General features: G+C 34.0%; 1 protein-coding gene across 1 annotated transcript; it reads left to right on the top strand.

Moving 5' to 3' along the window:
- Nucleotides 1-116: 116 nt before the first annotated feature.
- lyn (LYN proto-oncogene, Src family tyrosine kinase) lies at nucleotides 117-15101 on the top strand. The gene is made up of 13 exons (XM_065276394.2): nucleotides 117-511; nucleotides 3833-3966; nucleotides 4251-4302; nucleotides 4891-4987; nucleotides 5067-5165; nucleotides 5267-5370; nucleotides 6809-6958; nucleotides 7044-7196; nucleotides 10011-10193; nucleotides 10334-10410; nucleotides 13077-13230; nucleotides 13308-13439; nucleotides 13653-15101. The coding sequence occupies exons 2-13, from the start codon at nucleotides 3838-3840 to the stop codon at nucleotides 13853-13855; spliced, it is 1533 nt and encodes a 510-aa protein (XP_065132466.1). The 5' UTR covers nucleotides 117-511; nucleotides 3833-3837; the 3' UTR covers nucleotides 13856-15101.
- The last annotated feature ends 1311 nt before the right edge of the window (nucleotides 15102-16412 follow it).

The following is a 16412-nucleotide window of genomic DNA, read 5'->3' as shown; positions in this document are numbered from 1 at the left end:
TGGCTTCGTAATGCTACAGAAGTCATGGTTTAACTATAGTAACCATATTTTTTATTTTTATTTACTGTAGTAAAACCCTGGTTAATATATAAAACAGTAACACATTAGCAATCATTTAAATACAGATACTTACCTTTAATCAGAGGCATTCAGTGTATTATAAGGGTATTTTGTCTTTGAACAATACATGTTTCTATATAGGTTAACTTCCGACAAATGTTCACACTAGCGGTTTGGTATTTTTAAGGTTGTACTTCAGCCTGCACTTTACAGTCTTAGGCTAGTTCACCGCGGTTTATGCATACATATAAATGAGACATCAGATAAACATGCTGAATATTGTACCAGGAAGTTAAAGAGCAGTAAAACAGCAGGCGTCCAGTCTCTGGTTCCTCATTGCGTTACAGTGTGTGTTTTGCTCTCTGTGTGTGTGCTCGCATGGCTGATTCCTCCCTCAAATTATTTGCTTTAAATGCTTGAAGTTAACACAACTTTATCTGACATTTGACAGGTAGGTCGACTAACTTCCCTCGATGTTTTATTTTCTTTCTTATAGCAAATTCTTCATTAGAGTCTGTTGCGGTGCTGTTACAGTAAATGTGCGATTTACACTATAACTTTGAGCGCGTACTGGTTTCAATATTTGCATTATTTTATAAAATCGATTTATTTATGTGTTAGGTTTACATAATTTGGCCTATTGACTGATTTGAAACCTTTCAAAATTCATTTCAAACCGTATGTTTCTGTTTCAAAAGTGAGGGCAGAGCCGGTTAATTATTTTCTAGTAATAAAACACTTGAAATCTTTGGGGGAAATCCTTACAGTTTTTCCGAGGAATTGAAGATAGACTTATTATTATATGTTTATAATTAACGATATTAAAATCTCACAACGTCATAGCCATTATCTTAAAAATAAAAACATGCCGGTTACTGTAAATATGCTTTTAGTCAATATGTTATTTTTAGATTTATGTTTCTTGGTTTAAACAATTGAGAAAAATATCCTGTTAGTGTTAGCTACAAAGCATTAAAATAAAAAAAAGATTTGTGGACCCTCAGGCTATAGTGTAAAAGTCAGAAGTAGATGAGAGGTCTGTTGTGGTCTTTCCTGTCTCGTTGAACGTCCTATAGAGAGACGCTGGTCAAAGGAGGAAGTGTGCAGCCCCATCTGCCCCTCATCTGCCATTATATTCGTGCTACTGGTTTCCTGCTGACAGTGACAACCAAAAATACACACAATAGTGTTTTATTTGATGTTACTTAGAACCTTAAAAACCAATAGTTCACAGTCTGTATTTAACCACTTTTGAAACATTTACAGTAGGTTATATTTGTACAGGCAATGTATGATGCTCAGGTACTTTTGATATCCAAGTTACAGATTACCCTTGATAAAAGTCCCACTGGCCATTATGGCACTGACTTGGTCAAGTGGCAACAATGTTAAACATTTCCTGAAATACCAAAGATTGCGGAAGCAATTGCTTACCAATACCGTTAAACGTCTCCCGGAGGAAGAGCAGCTTTTGATCAAAACATGCAATCATGTTCAGTTATTGTGCTTCATTCTCTTGAAAGTGACAATTTTTTATTTTTTTGTGAAATTCAAGCAGTCATCTGTCTTTTCAGTTTATTTTAATTAATTATTTAGACTATAAGTGTTTTATTTAATTTAATATACAATGATGTGAGTTTTTGTTAAATTATAATTATTTAAGATATATTATTTAAAAGTATAATATTTAATTACATTATAATATAGAAGTCATGTAATTTTGTGTTTTCTGCTCATTGCTTTTAAGTGCATTGCTTAAGATACGTACAAAACATGCATTTCCCCTGAAAATCCTCTGTTTCTTTACTAAAACTGTCAACTAGCAGTTTTTACAGAGAACCAAAAAATACTTATCCGCATTATCCGCTGTGAAAAAATGGCACATTTTTATAGAGACATTTTTAGGTTTAAGTATGAAACTCAGAGGGGAAGTTTCCCGGACAGGGCTTATCCTAGTCCCAGACTAAAATGCATGTTTGAGCTGAATTTAAAAACATCTTGCACTGACATATCTTAACAAAGATCACTGCTCTCTAAGAAAGAATGTGTTTTTACACATTGTTTTGTGTTATTCGATTTAACACATTATGTGTTATTTTAACACGTGTGTTATTCTAACACATTATGTGTCAAAGTGTGTTGTTCCAAAAATAGCACAGATATCTGACTAGTTAAGGACAACACATTAAATGTGTAGTCCTAGACACAACATGTGTTGTTTTAACACATTCATTTTAAGAGTGTGCCATTGTTTTGTCTCAATATACACACCAGTATTGTTTTTTGTAAGTTTTGTTTTTAAAAACTACTTTAATGTCCTAATATAACTAAGGCCTAGTCCTGGATTAATCTAAACCCCCTCCCCAGAATCATCTTGGTTAATCTATATATTTAAAAAAGTAAAATGTGTGCACATCCAAAAAAAAAAAAAAAAATTCAGGGCAGGTGCTCGATCACAAGAACTACATAGTAAAAGAACAAAAATTAGCACAGTGCATAACATTTATTTAAAGACAACTTTTTGGCCAACGTGTTGAAACGCTGTCTTTTAATTTTTTATTGATTTTTGGCTGTTACTAATCTTTATATTAAACCATTAAGATCATTGCCCAGAGCAATAACATTTGCTGTAATGGGTTCCCAAGTTGCTTCTTATCTTCACATAGGCCATGCTCAGCCTATATTGTACTCATATTATTATTATGACTTACAGGATATTCATTACTAGGAAATAGCGCCCTTATGTACTAGATGATTTGAAACATCTCATGATCTCATTTCATTGGATCTTAATATATGACATGATGTATTTTAAAGACCAAAAATAAAATAAACAAAAAGAATAGCTACTGTCATGATTGCCTGCCCCAAACTCAAAGTTAAACGTTGAAAGAGGAAGTATTTGTATTGTGTTCCCAAATTAATGACACATATTTATCAATTAATCTTTGCATTAGAAGTGCAAAGGTCATCATGGGTTCACCCCATCTAACATACACTCTAAAAAAAATCTTGACTTATTTTTTAACCCAGAGTTGGATAAAAAGGGACGAGCCTAGCCATTGGGTTAAATTAACCCAGAAAATGTTTATATTTGACTCAACAATGCACTGTAAAAAATCTTTGCTGCCTTAAATTTTTTTGTTGAATCAACTCAGATGTACAAGTCATGTCAACTTACTGTTATTTATCTTGACAAGAGATGAGTTGCTACAACTTATGAAGTTTTATCAACTATATCAACTATATTTTATAAGTTATAACAACTCATCTGTAGTAATAAAAACTCATAGTCAAGATAAATAATAGTAAGTTGTTTCAACAAACAAATTTAAGGATGCAAAGAATTTTTTACAGTGTGGGTTAAAACAACCCAGCATTTTGTGTTTAAACAACCCAGCAAAGGTTGAATTACAACTCAACGGGCTGGGCTCGTCCCTTTTTGACGCAGCGCTGTGTTGAAAATAACCCTGCATTTTTATAGTGTACAGACTGATTAAAATCTACATTGAATCAACTGTAAAACTCAGGAGAAAAGCATCAAACGCATAAATGTATACATAATATATTAAATAGTTACCATTATGCAATTAACCTCATTGATATTGTAATGTTATAGTTTAATACTATTTTATTATGGTTTATATTATATTATATTATATATTATAAATTTCCTTCCTTAAATTCCTACTTTCAATTCTGTATGTATTTCTACCATACAGCATTTACAGTATATATCATTAGATGACAGTGGTCAATCTCTTCATTTCAGGAAACATGGGTTGTAAAAAATCCAAGTTGGATGATGACCAAAATGGAGGTGTGCTTGATATGAACAAACAGCAGCCCGTACGTACTGACCAAACTCATTATGTGAGAGATCCAACCTCCCGTAAGCCTCTTATAGTAAGTAGCAAGTTAGATGGGGAGCAATACCATTCAGTCTTCTGTTAAATATTAATTTTGCTGTATTGACCTAAACTGACTGCTTTGTGAAGCATTTTATGATATATTTAAAACAGTTTTTCTGTAGCTCAAATAGTATGCGTTGGCAACGAAAAGTTTGATTCGTAGGGATCACACATACTGATAAAATGCATAGCTTGAAAGTGCATAAAGGAAAATGTTAATGTAATATTTATGACTGTCTCATGTTTGAGGAAGGTTCATATCTGTGTTTTATTTTACAGAATATTACAAGCTCAGAGCTCCTACCTGGTCAGGTGTTTCAAAAAATGGAAGGTTGGGAAATGTTTCTAAAAACTTTTGTTATATGCTTTCTGTAATATTTAGTTTCTTGTCAAAACACAAGATCATTGTTTTTGCTTATTAAAAGTGCAGGATTGCAATGTTATACGATGATGTAGTTGTGATATATGTCAGGAATAATTGACAGCCATTGAATTATTCTAAAATAATGCGCATCCAAGGTAGTAATAAGACATGACAGTGCCGTTACACCGCAGGTCTGCATTATTTCTGTTCCTCTTATACCACGATTACCGCAGTCATTACTCTGATTGTTATTTAAAGACATTTGACAGGTCACGTGTGCATTTATCAATAAATAATGCATACCTGTGGAACATTTCTCAACTAATCAGAATAAATAAAGCATTCAACAGCCCCGTGGTATAAATATATATCATCTACATTTTGCATTACATCGTAACTTGACTTTACTGGCAATTAAGCCATCAGTGTTTTAAAACTGATTTACATAATAAGGAACTAGGAAGTGTAATGAGACACAACCTTTGTTCCAAAGTCATCCTAATCTCGTTGATACTTTGAAGTGTTTAGTAAACTGCTTTTGTTTATATTATGCAGAGACGGGTAAAATAGTCATCGCCCTGTACCCCTATGAAGCTATACACCCTGATGATCTAGGTTTTAAAAAAGGAGAAAAATTAAAGGTTCTAGAAGAGTGAGTACATGACATTTTTGTTTCTCTAGTTTAGTTATTTTTCTAAGCTTGTTTTCATAAAAAAATTGATATTTTTTAGGCATGGTGAGTGGTGGAAGGCAAAATCATTGAGCACAAGAAAGGAAGGATTTATTCCATCAAACTATGTTGGACAAGCAGACACTATGGAGACAGAAGAGTGAGTTGTATCTAATATACAAATCAAATGCTTCATTGAACTTTAATACATGCATGAGTACTTGATCTTCATATGTGTTCATTCACGTGCACACCATGTAGGTGGTTTTTCAAAGACATCACTAGGAAGGATGCAGAGAGACAGCTATTAGCACCTGCTAACAAACCCGGATCTTACCTCCTACGAGAGAGTGAAACATCAAAAGGTATTTATGTCTGTGAAAAAAGGTTTGTTTTCTACACAAAATTATCTTACATGATGTAAAGAACATTCTGTGAAAATATATGTCTATTGAATTGGCTGGCGTGATTTCGTTAAAGCCCCAGAAAAAGTCACGTGATTTATGTTAAAGGAACATACCGAGCATCTGACATGAAAACATACATTAAACCAAATATCTCACGAAAAATAAAGCATTTAAGATATAAATGGACGTTTGGCATTGTGTTTTGCCGTTATTCAGAGTAATATTTCCCATAATGCATTGGAAAACTACAGTATCCTACACTGTCAGAAATAAAGGTACACTGTAAAAAAATTCCGTAGAAATTTCAATGTTATTGCAGCTGGGTTGCCGGTAATTTACCGTAGATTTACATTTATGTTATTTACTGGAACGAGTTTGTTCAAAGTTAAATAAATTTTAAATATTAACAAGTCGTTATCTTTACAGAATAAAACTATACAATAACAGCCTCATGCAAAGCATTCTGGGAACCAGAAATCATCATCAACCTTTTTCTGTTTTTTGCTTCAGATTTTGTTTCCCAGAATGTTTTACTTGATGCTGTTTTTTTAGTTTTACTCTGTAAAGACAAAGACTTGTAAATGTTTAATGTTCATTTAACTTTGAACAAACTCTTGCCAGTAAATAACATAAATGTAAATCTACGGTAAATTACCGGCAACCCAGCTGCAATTTCTACGGAATTTTTTTACAGTGTACAAAACTGTACCCTAAGTTTCCGTTTGATACCTTTACAGGAATATAAAACAGAATACAATTTTGGGTAGATTACCGTACCTTAAGGACCTACATTGTTAGAAAAAAGTCAAAATATTTACCCTAGCTGTCGGTGGGGCAGCACCCTTTAAGAAGGTAATTGTATGGACCATTAGGTACAGATATGTAAACATTTAGTACCAATATGTACCTTTGAGATACTAACATTTATTTCTGAGGTACTAATGAGCTCTCTTTGGTCCCAGAATGTACTTCTGAGGTACTAAAATGAAATCCTTAGGTGCAAAGCTGTGTGACAGAAAAAGTACAGTTTTGTACCTTTATTTCTGAGAGTGTACTGTACTTAACTTATGCAGAAAAAACTGTTGAAAATACATTAATAATACTGTTGAAACAACAAATCTACAGCAACATACTGTAAACAATTTATACAGTAAGAAATGATTGAGAAAAACAGTAAAAAACTGTGAAAACAGCAAAAAATATTTACAGTGTTGATATAATTGATATTGACTGAGTAAGGCCATGTCAAAGATTGAAATGAGTGAATCAAACTTTGATGCCCCTAATCTTAGATTATGAGACGTTAGCCTGGATTTTACAGGAAATTCACATTTGTTTTTACCCTGAGGGTGAAAGAAAATTTGTAATAACACACTGAACTGTTGTTGTTATTCAGGAAGTTATTCGCTGTCGATTAGAGACAAGGATGCTCAGGGGTCAGATGTTGTTAAACATTACAAGATCAGAACACTGGATAATGGTGGCTACTACATATCTCCAAAAATTACATTCACTGACATCAGCAGCATGATTAAACATTACCACAGTAAGTTTTATATTAACATTATCTGTAAAACATTTTCCAAACTTTCTTCTTACAAATGTATACACATCACAAATTTTTCTTATAGAACAAGCAGATGGACTGTGTCGAAAATTAGAAAAATGTTGTGAGAAGCCCAAAGCACAAAAACCTTGGGACAAAGATGCCTGGGAAATCTCTAAAGAATCCATTAAGATGGTGAAGAAGCTTGGAGCAGGGCAGTTTGGGGAGGTGTGGATGGGTGAGTTAAAAAAATTAAAGCTTGTATGCTTGACAATGATTTACATAAATCTGTTAAATTGCTTCATTTTATAAACATGCCTTTGCTTATAAAACGTTTTAAATTCTCGCTAAACTATTTAAATTCTTTCAGTATCTTCTCTACGCATTATATTGATTAATCATCTTGATAGGGGCCAAAGCAGACGTAGTTTAATGTTACAATCTCATTTTTTGAGCTATAAAAGCTGTGGTGACACACATTCAAATTTCTTCCTGCTGTGTATTCTGATGGGAATGAATGGCCCCCATAGTGTGGATTGATAGCACACACACACATGACCTGCTCTTATCAGTAAGATCTGAAGAGGAAACTGCTATGCAATTGAAGCAGGATTTGCATTTGGATTTTGTCATTTATGTGCCTCTTTCCCGTTAAGCCGACATGATGAATTGCAGGAAGCAGTCTTTGCAAATATACAAATGGATCTTGGCCGCCCCTTGCTTCCGTTACAATTCTGTGACCTTTTTGGCACTGATGGCACAGCACTGTTATCTCTTAAGTCTCTATGTTGACTGAAACTCAATGGAAAAGCTTCCTTCCATTCGTTTTTTGCAAAAAACTGGACTGAACTTTTAAGATGATCATTTGGGTATCTTGTGTATTTCATCTTATCATTTAATCATTCATTTAAGACAAAACATTAAGGGGTGGTTTCCCAGACAGGGATTAGACTAGTCCTAGACTAAAATAAATGTAAGAGCTGTCCAAACTGAAAGCAACTTGCACTGACATATATTTAAGGGACATTCCACTTTTTTTGAAATTATGCTCATTTTTTCAGCTTCCCTAGAGTTAAACATTTGATTCTTACCGTTTTGGAATCCATTCAGCTGATCTCCGGGTCTGGCGGTACCACTTTTAGCATAGCTTAGCACAATCCATTGAATCTGTTTAGACCATTAGCCTCGGGCAAAAAAATAACCAAATAGTTTCTATATTTTTCCTATTTGTTTAAATGTTTAACTCTAGGGGAGCTGGAAAATTAGCATATTTTCAAAAAAGTGGAATGTCCCTTTAAAATACATCAGTGCCCTTTGTTTTGCCTCAAAATGCACAAAAGTAATGTTTTAAGTAAGCCATGTTTGTTAAAACTAGTTATATTTCCTAATAAAACTAAGGCCTAGTCTTGGCTTAAGATAATCCCTGTCCAGGAAACCACCCCTAAGATGTAGTCCCAGACTAAAATGAATGTTTGATCTGCCTTAATTTAAAAACACCTTGCACTGACATATCTTATATCAGTGCCATTGTTTTGTCTCAAGATGCACAGATGTTTTTTCAAGTTTTGTTAGTAAAAACTACTTAAATATCCTAATATGACTAATGCCTAGACCTGGATTAATCTAAACCCTGACTGAGAAACCACCCCGATATGTTCCCTTGTTTATAAGGCACTTTGCATAAAACCATCTGCAATATTAATATATGTGATCATGAACCACAAAACCAGTCATACAGGTCTTTTTTTTATTAAGAGTTATACATCATCTGAAAGTTGAATAAATAAGCTTTCCGTTGCTGTGTGGTTTGTTAACATATGGCAGTATATGGGCTGACATACAACTATTTCAAAATCTGGATTTTGTATGAAAAAAAAAGAAACTCACTTTTAAAGTTGACCAAATGAAATCCTTAGAAACTGCTTCCACTCACAAAAAGTTTTGATATTTTTACTGTAGGAAATGTACAAAATATCCTCATGGAACATGATCTTTACTTAATATCCTAATGATATTTGGCTTTAAAGAAAAATCGATAATTTTGGACCCATACAATGTTGGCTATTACTAAAAATATACCTGTGCGATTAAAAACTGTTTTTGTGGTCCAGGGTCACATATGTAAATTTTGTAACTTGTAAATCCTGAAACTACAGTCATTTCTTTGTTGTCTTAAACATTACCTCCCAAATAATCTACTCTGATAATGTACCACTTATAGCCAAGTAATACTAACAGGTTTGTTTCTTACCAGTCACCCTTGTTGTTCCTCATTCAGGAACTTAATACAAAAACAGCATGGGGCAGTTTCTCGGACAGGGTTTGGATTTGGATTTAAGTCATTTTTACAATCAAACAATACAAAAAACAATACTGGTGCGCATCTTGAGACAAAACAGTGGCACTGATATACATTAAGATACATCAGTTAATGGTGTTTTTAAATTAAGGCAGCTCAAACATGCATTTTAGTCTGGGACTAGGATAAACCCTGTTCAGGAAACCGCCCCTAAGATTTTTAAGTTGCTTTGAAACAATGTGCACTGTAAAATGTGCTTTGGTTTGACTAGATGTGTCTAGGATAGTGCACAATTGTGTGATGGATTAGTGTGCATAACACATCAAAAGTATGGAGGTCGCTTATATAGTGAACAAAGAAGGAAATGTTGTTTTAAAGAAACAAAGGATGAACTTGCGTGTTCAAGGTTGAGAAATAAATTTGATGTCATTTCACTTCTCTTTGGTTAGTTACTGTGTTTCACTTTAGCGGTGCTGTGTCATCAGTTCTAAGAAGTGTTGGGTTTATGGACAGCTGTGAGTTACATAAGACCTCTGGTGAGAAAGTGTGAGGATTCAGTGTCACATACTATTAAAGTTTTTTTTCCAGTGCAACAAGCAGCTACAGCTCTGCCAATAGATAGTCCTAAAAGTTTGTGATTCTTGCTAGGTTTTGTCTGTTCTGTGATCTGACTAGTCCCATTCAACAATGAAATCCATTTGAACAGGATTGATTATCATTATAAGCTGTGAAACGTTATCTACTTTTTTGCAGCTTACTACAATAACAGCACAAAAGTGGCGGTGAAAACACTGAAGCCAGGCACAATGTCAGTGGAGGCTTTCCTAGAGGAAGCAAACCTTATGAAAACCTTACAGCATGATAGACTGGTGCGCCTTTATGCAGTGGTCACCAAAACTGAGCCCATCTACATCATCACTGAATTCATGGCAAACGGTAAAGAAATTAATAGAAAGCTATTATAAATAATTACTGTAGATATTACATTTTATGTTAATAACATTTTAATGTCTTTGTCTGTTTGTTGTTGTTTCCTCGCGTCTTTAAAGTGATGATAATGTTTTTTTCCCTGACAGGAAGCTTATTGGACTTTTTGAAAAGTGATGCAGGCGCCAAAACACAGTTACCAAAGCTAATAGATTTTTCAGCGCAGGTAAATAACTTCCTACACTTTAAAAAAACTGCTGGCTTATTTTAACCCATGGTTGATCCAAATTTGGCCATTCTGGAGTGTTCTGAAACTGGAGGCCTGCGAGATTTATAATGAGATTTTATAAAATACATGAATTTACCATAATTCTGTGTAATTAAATATCAGAAAAATAAGGCTATTAACCAACAGTACTATATTGTATAATCATGTTTAGTATTGATTTTGTGGACTTATTTCAGTGACTTCTAAAAAAAAAAAAAAAACGTACATATATGTTGCAGTGTTACATATGTACAGTGTTATGAGACTTTTGCCATTATTATGTTTTTACTGAAAAAAGCACAAATGTGAGTGCATGTCAAAACTGCTCAAGGATGCCTTTGGTGACAAAGGACCCCAGAGAGTTAGTTTTGTTTAATTCAAATGTTATGTTTTAAAAAATGTTTTATGTCATACATTTTCTTTGGGGGAGAAGGGCATGGGGGGAGGCACACGCTGAAAAAAGTTTGAGAACCACTGCTCTAAGGGGCAGTTTCCCGGACAGGGTTTGTCCCAAACTGAAATGCATGAATGAGCTGCCTTAATTTAAAAACGAAATAAAAAAAATAGTGCAAGGTGTTTTTAAATGAAAGCAGCTCAAACATGCATTTTAAGGATAAAAATGTGTCCCTGTCCGGGAAACCATCCCTATATGTTAACTTAACCCGGCAACTGGTTTTTCTTTTTTATATGGATTTTTATAGATCTATCTGAGGTTACTTCAGCTTTTTTGTGTGTGATGTCACATTTTCCATTAGCTGAAGAAAAAGAGGAAGCTCTTTTTTTGTGGTAACTTCGAAACTAAGAATAAAAGAATAAAAAAACGTATTTAATAGTTTATTTTCTAGAATAAAAAATCACATTATACAAACAAACAGGCATAATTTTAAAGTGAAACGTAAATAACGTGAAAACTATCAATCTGCTGTAACCTGTGTAATGAATGGTAGAAAGCAATATATCGTTAGTTATGGGACAATATACTGTATATTTTTATAGTATAGGCTACTTAAACTCAAAACTATTTATATAAATTATATATTTAAAGGCTTTCTGTATAAGTGACTGTTATGTTTATTTAAATGCTTAGGTTTTTTCCAGAAGTGTATGTCCAAACATTCTAGTAGGTTTTGTGAGTTTGTCTTTTTTTACTTCTGGTAAAACCACACCAAATGGTAAAGTTGCACATCCTGTTACAGAGAGTGAAAGAGGATGCAAATGGGGAAGTGATACATCAACATTTTCCCTGTGTTAAAGCAACTTCTACAGTTGCTTGTGCAGCTAAAATTAACCAACTACACCCTGTCCAGAAGTGAAAAAACACAAATGATTACTTCACTGTCTAGATCAGGGGTCTCCAGTCTACAGATTTTAGCTTCAACACCAATCAAACACAGCTTAAGCAGCTAATCAAGGTGTTTAGGGTTGCTTTATAATTACATACAGGTGTGTTGGAGCTGAGTTGGAAATGAAGTCTGCAGGATTTTTTAAATTTAACACGTTCTCAATTCAATTCAATTTATATAGCGCTTTTCACAATTTGTAATTGTTTTCAAAGCAGCTTTACATTAATAGAAGCAGGGGAAACACCGAAAAATCGACAGACAATATAAGTAGCAAAATACAGCGGCTATGAATAAACTTTACAAGCGAGCGTATTAATAATGTAACTTATACAAGAGGGTGCTAAGTTAAGCCAATGTCGGATGAGTTCCCGGGGTTGAAAACCCCCCTAGGAGAAAAACCTCCTGACTTTTTAGCCAGGAGGGAAAAAAGTCCTAGGAGGAAAAAAAACCCTTGGAAGATATATATATCGACTGTATGTCCTATAGTGTGTGAAGTGCCTCTATGTGGTCATGACAGCACACAACGCACCACCATCAGATTAACTGATTAAAGAAACCCAGGAAACCTCGCAGAGTTCGGGCGATGTTTCTCACGGTCAAACGTGACTTCACAGTAAACAAACATTTCGAACAACGGGCATAAAGATATGGCATTACTACAATGGACTGCTGATCTCACTTTGGACTGTGCCTGCTGCGCCATGTAGTTGTTATGTTTTCATCTTTCTTAAACTCGCTTTCTGATTGGGTATCGTTTCACGTGACAATCTACAGCATGTGTATGCTTTGTCCACACAACAGGATTTCTCATTGTAAACATTCAACACGTTACATTTTTGCGATTTGAACGGCCCAACGTACTTCCGAGCAGATTCAGACACTCTTAACACACCGGGCACCACAGGAAAATCTGATAAGATAAACCGGTTCAACCACAAAGGCGATCGGGACCTTACGTAGGATTGTCCGGAGGGGTCAAATGTATCTTGTGGTGTGTACCCGGCTTTACCGGGAGCAGGGTTGGAGACACCTGGTCTAGATGTTGTAGTCTTTGATGTAGCATTACACATTTTTTTCTTGGACATCCAATTAACATTGGGACTGTGTTTGCTGAGTTGAAGAGAGCTGTTGAATCAATGCCAAAATTATGGATTTATTGACCAACACACACCTTATAAGATGTATACGTTAAATGCTTTGCAAGTCACTTTGGATAAATGTGCCAAATGCATAACTGTTTCATAATGTAACATGTAAATGAGTTTGGGTTTATCTTTGCAGATAGCAGAAGGTATGGCCTACATCGAGAAGAAGAATTATATTCACCGAGACTTGAGAGCAGCTAACGTGTTGGTTTCAGAAAGTCTATTGTGCAAAATAGCTGATTTTGGCCTGGCCAGAGTTATTGAGGATGACCAGTATACAGCTAGAGAGGGTGAGTTTTTCTTCCATTAGTGGTCGAATCAGACAAACTCAATCTTATTGAGATTCTGAATGTATTCTGTATTTTAGGAGCAAAGTTTCCCATTAAATGGACGGCACCCGAGGCAATCAACTATGGCTCTTTCACCATTAAATCGGATATGTGGTCGTTTGGAGTTCTCCTCTATGAGATTATAACATATGGGAAAATCCCTTATCCAGGTAATTTATTTGTGTTTTTGATTCAATATGAGTTAAATCAAAGCATTGTGATACATTAGTATGCTATACAGTACAAACTTATCAGGAGAGAGCTGCAGTGTGGCGATGAATCTAAATCTGCTTTGTCGCCATCTGCTGGTGTAACTCTATTAAATAAGTTTAAGATATTATTTCCAGTCAAGTGATGGTTGTTGACTGTGAATATTTCTCCAGGGATGAGTAATGGTGAGGTCATGAGCTCTATCCAGAGAGGCTACCGGATGCCCCGCCCTGAAAGCTGCCCGCCTGAACTTTATGACATCATGAACTCTTGTTGGAAGAATAAACCGGAGGACCGTCCCACATTTGACTATATTCAGAGTGTACTGGATGACTTTTACACAGCCACTGAGGGCCAGTACCAGCAGCAACCATGAGCCTGCACAACCATTCTTATTTCATTTCACCATCTTTGTACTGTTTCATGACGATCAATGATTTATCTGTAGATTCATGTATTAATATGTAACTAATTGATTCATTTAATCAGTCTGCTTACTTTTAAGTAAGAAAGGTTAATATTTTCTACCTCTGCTTCAAATTGAAGTTTTAATTGCCTGTTATCCTTTATCCTTTAACATTTCATACTTTAGTGGCTGTGTTTGCAAACAATTTTTGCAATGAAAATATATCATTAAAAATATATACAGTCAGTGTACAAACACCTTGCAGAATCTGCAAAATGTAATGAAATAAAAAAATCGATGTTTGTTTTTAATTTAATACTGCATTGAATACGCTCTTCCAAGTATGATGTTTATATACAGTCCACAACACACAATAATAACTGAAATTACCAAAATAACCAAGTTTAAATGTTTACATCCTCTTGATTCTTAATTGTTTTTATGATTTGTCTCCCGTTTAAAATACAAATTCCCAGTTGTAAATGTAGCTTTATGTACTATGCTTGTTGGCTCTGAAGACCAAATGCGAAATATAAATGTTTGACCATTGAGCCATTAAACTGCCCACTAGTCTTCAAAAAAATCCTCCAGGCTCTTTATGTATGTAAACTGTAAACCTCTGTTATGTTAAACAGCTTATTCATGGCAGTACTAAATTTTTATAATTCATCTAATTTACTCTTAACATTTTGCAAATTCTGCAAGCATTTATAACTTCAGCTGTATATATTAAACCATGCAATGCAATAACAATGATTAATCCTATTATTTAAACACATGTACATATTTGTTAGTTTAGCTTTGTTTTAAATAACAATGGCAAGATTAAATCCATGCACTTCAAACCAAGTGTGCACGAGCACAAGACATCCAGTTGTTTAAAAGCTTTGTATTTTCAGGCCGTTGAAATACAAAAAAATTATACTTTACTTAAAAATGACAAAGTTATATATTTTTTAATAAATGTAATATGTAATTAAATCTTTGAACTGCACATGCCTCAGGTTAAAATACACACGTACTCAAAGTACATTTTGTAAATTGTCTAGTAACATGATAAAGTGAATCTTTCGTGATTAAATTAATGATTGTGTAAAATTCTGCATCATATAAGTGAAGCCCAAACTGGAAATGTAACCTCTACATTTAAACCATCCTAGTGAGTTGTGAACACAAATACACCCAGAGCGAAGTGAGTATGACTACGTACTTATAAACAAAAAGTTTTTTAGAGGCAAATTTGATCTCTTTGTTTTGGCAGTCTTTTTCAAATCACAGGAAAGGCATCATTTATCAAATATATTCATCATCAGTGACACAGAATATTACGCTTGCACAGCATAATTAGATTAACAATAATTTATTAAGTCTGAGGTCTGGTGTGATCTGCTTAGTCCTGTGTAGAGTCCAGCACATTTGTGTCTAACCTGGACAAAGAAAAACGAGAAAAAAGTTCAAGGAAAAAGTAAGAGATGATCAGGTGCCTCTGCCTGACATTATTTTGGATTAAACTATCTGTGATGTAAGACCTCCTGTAACTAGAACCGGACTGATTTAACGTTTTGCACATTTTTCAGCCGATATGAACCTGTCATAGATATTGGCGTATATGCAGACGATATAAGGTCACGTGACTGACAACTAAAAATTGGTCTCTGATCAATGAATCACAACAAAGACATGAACCCTAAATTAATCTATTCTGCACTGTTAAAATACTTTTTTTTACAAGATTTAATTGTTTTTTACATGAAAATACCACATTTACTTTGACATCACAGTAAACTGAACCATCTGCTGTCATTACTGCATCTTATTCTTTAAAGATAGATTGTGATTTTCTCCTTAAAATAACACCGTATGTGTGTGACGTCTAAATGTTCGATGCTCTGATTAACTCATTAACATACCTATTGCCTGATAACAATGTCCAGTACGGTCATACTACTAACAACATAAACAAACGCCTTTAGTGGAACAAACGTAACTTCCGGTAAACTTATGCAAATAATCAATAACAATAAATTCCTTTAAGAGTATTTCTGATACGAGCAAAATAAAAAACAAGTAGATAGTAATCATAACTAAAGCATATCGAAAACTACACTGAGCTAACGTTACTGTGTAAAATGATTGTACAGATCGGCTGCCAAACATATATATATATATATATATATATATATATATATATATATATATATATATATATATATATATATATATATATATATATATAACTGAATATATATACAAATGTAAATGTTTCTTAAATACATACATGAATGTGTGTGTGTGTGTGTGTGTATTTATATATATATATATGTTTTATATATAGATATTATATATAGATTAATCTATGCCCAGCCCTATTATTAACCTATGAAAACAAGCAATAAATAAGTAAATGGACAAACTTGTTAGTGCCTTTAGAGTAACTGTTTTCAATGCTTTTTATTTTCTTATTTTATATGTTTCAAGGGGACAACCATAATAAACATTTCTGTAAATGTGCCAGAGCTAGCTAAAA

The sequence above is a fragment of the Paramisgurnus dabryanus genome, chromosome 6 (assembly GCF_030506205.2).
Source record: "Paramisgurnus dabryanus chromosome 6, PD_genome_1.1, whole genome shotgun sequence".
Lineage (NCBI taxonomy): Eukaryota > Metazoa > Chordata > Actinopteri > Cypriniformes > Cobitidae > Paramisgurnus > Paramisgurnus dabryanus.
This window is presented reverse-complemented; position numbering and strand designations above follow the sequence as displayed.

Bases quoted from the DNA above. Each gene is read 5' to 3' on its own strand.
- lyn (XM_065276394.2), top strand. From the start codon at position 3,838: ATGGGTTGTAAAAAATCCAAGTTGGATGATGACCAAAATGGAGGTGTG. The intron at 3,967-4,250 runs GTAAGTAGCAAG...TTTATTTTACAG, and splicing joins CCTCCCGTAAGCCTCTTATA to AATATTACAAGCTCAGAGCT. The intron at 13,231-13,307 runs GTGAGTTTTTCT...TCTGTATTTTAG, and splicing joins CCAGTATACAGCTAGAGAGG to GAGCAAAGTTTCCCATTAAA.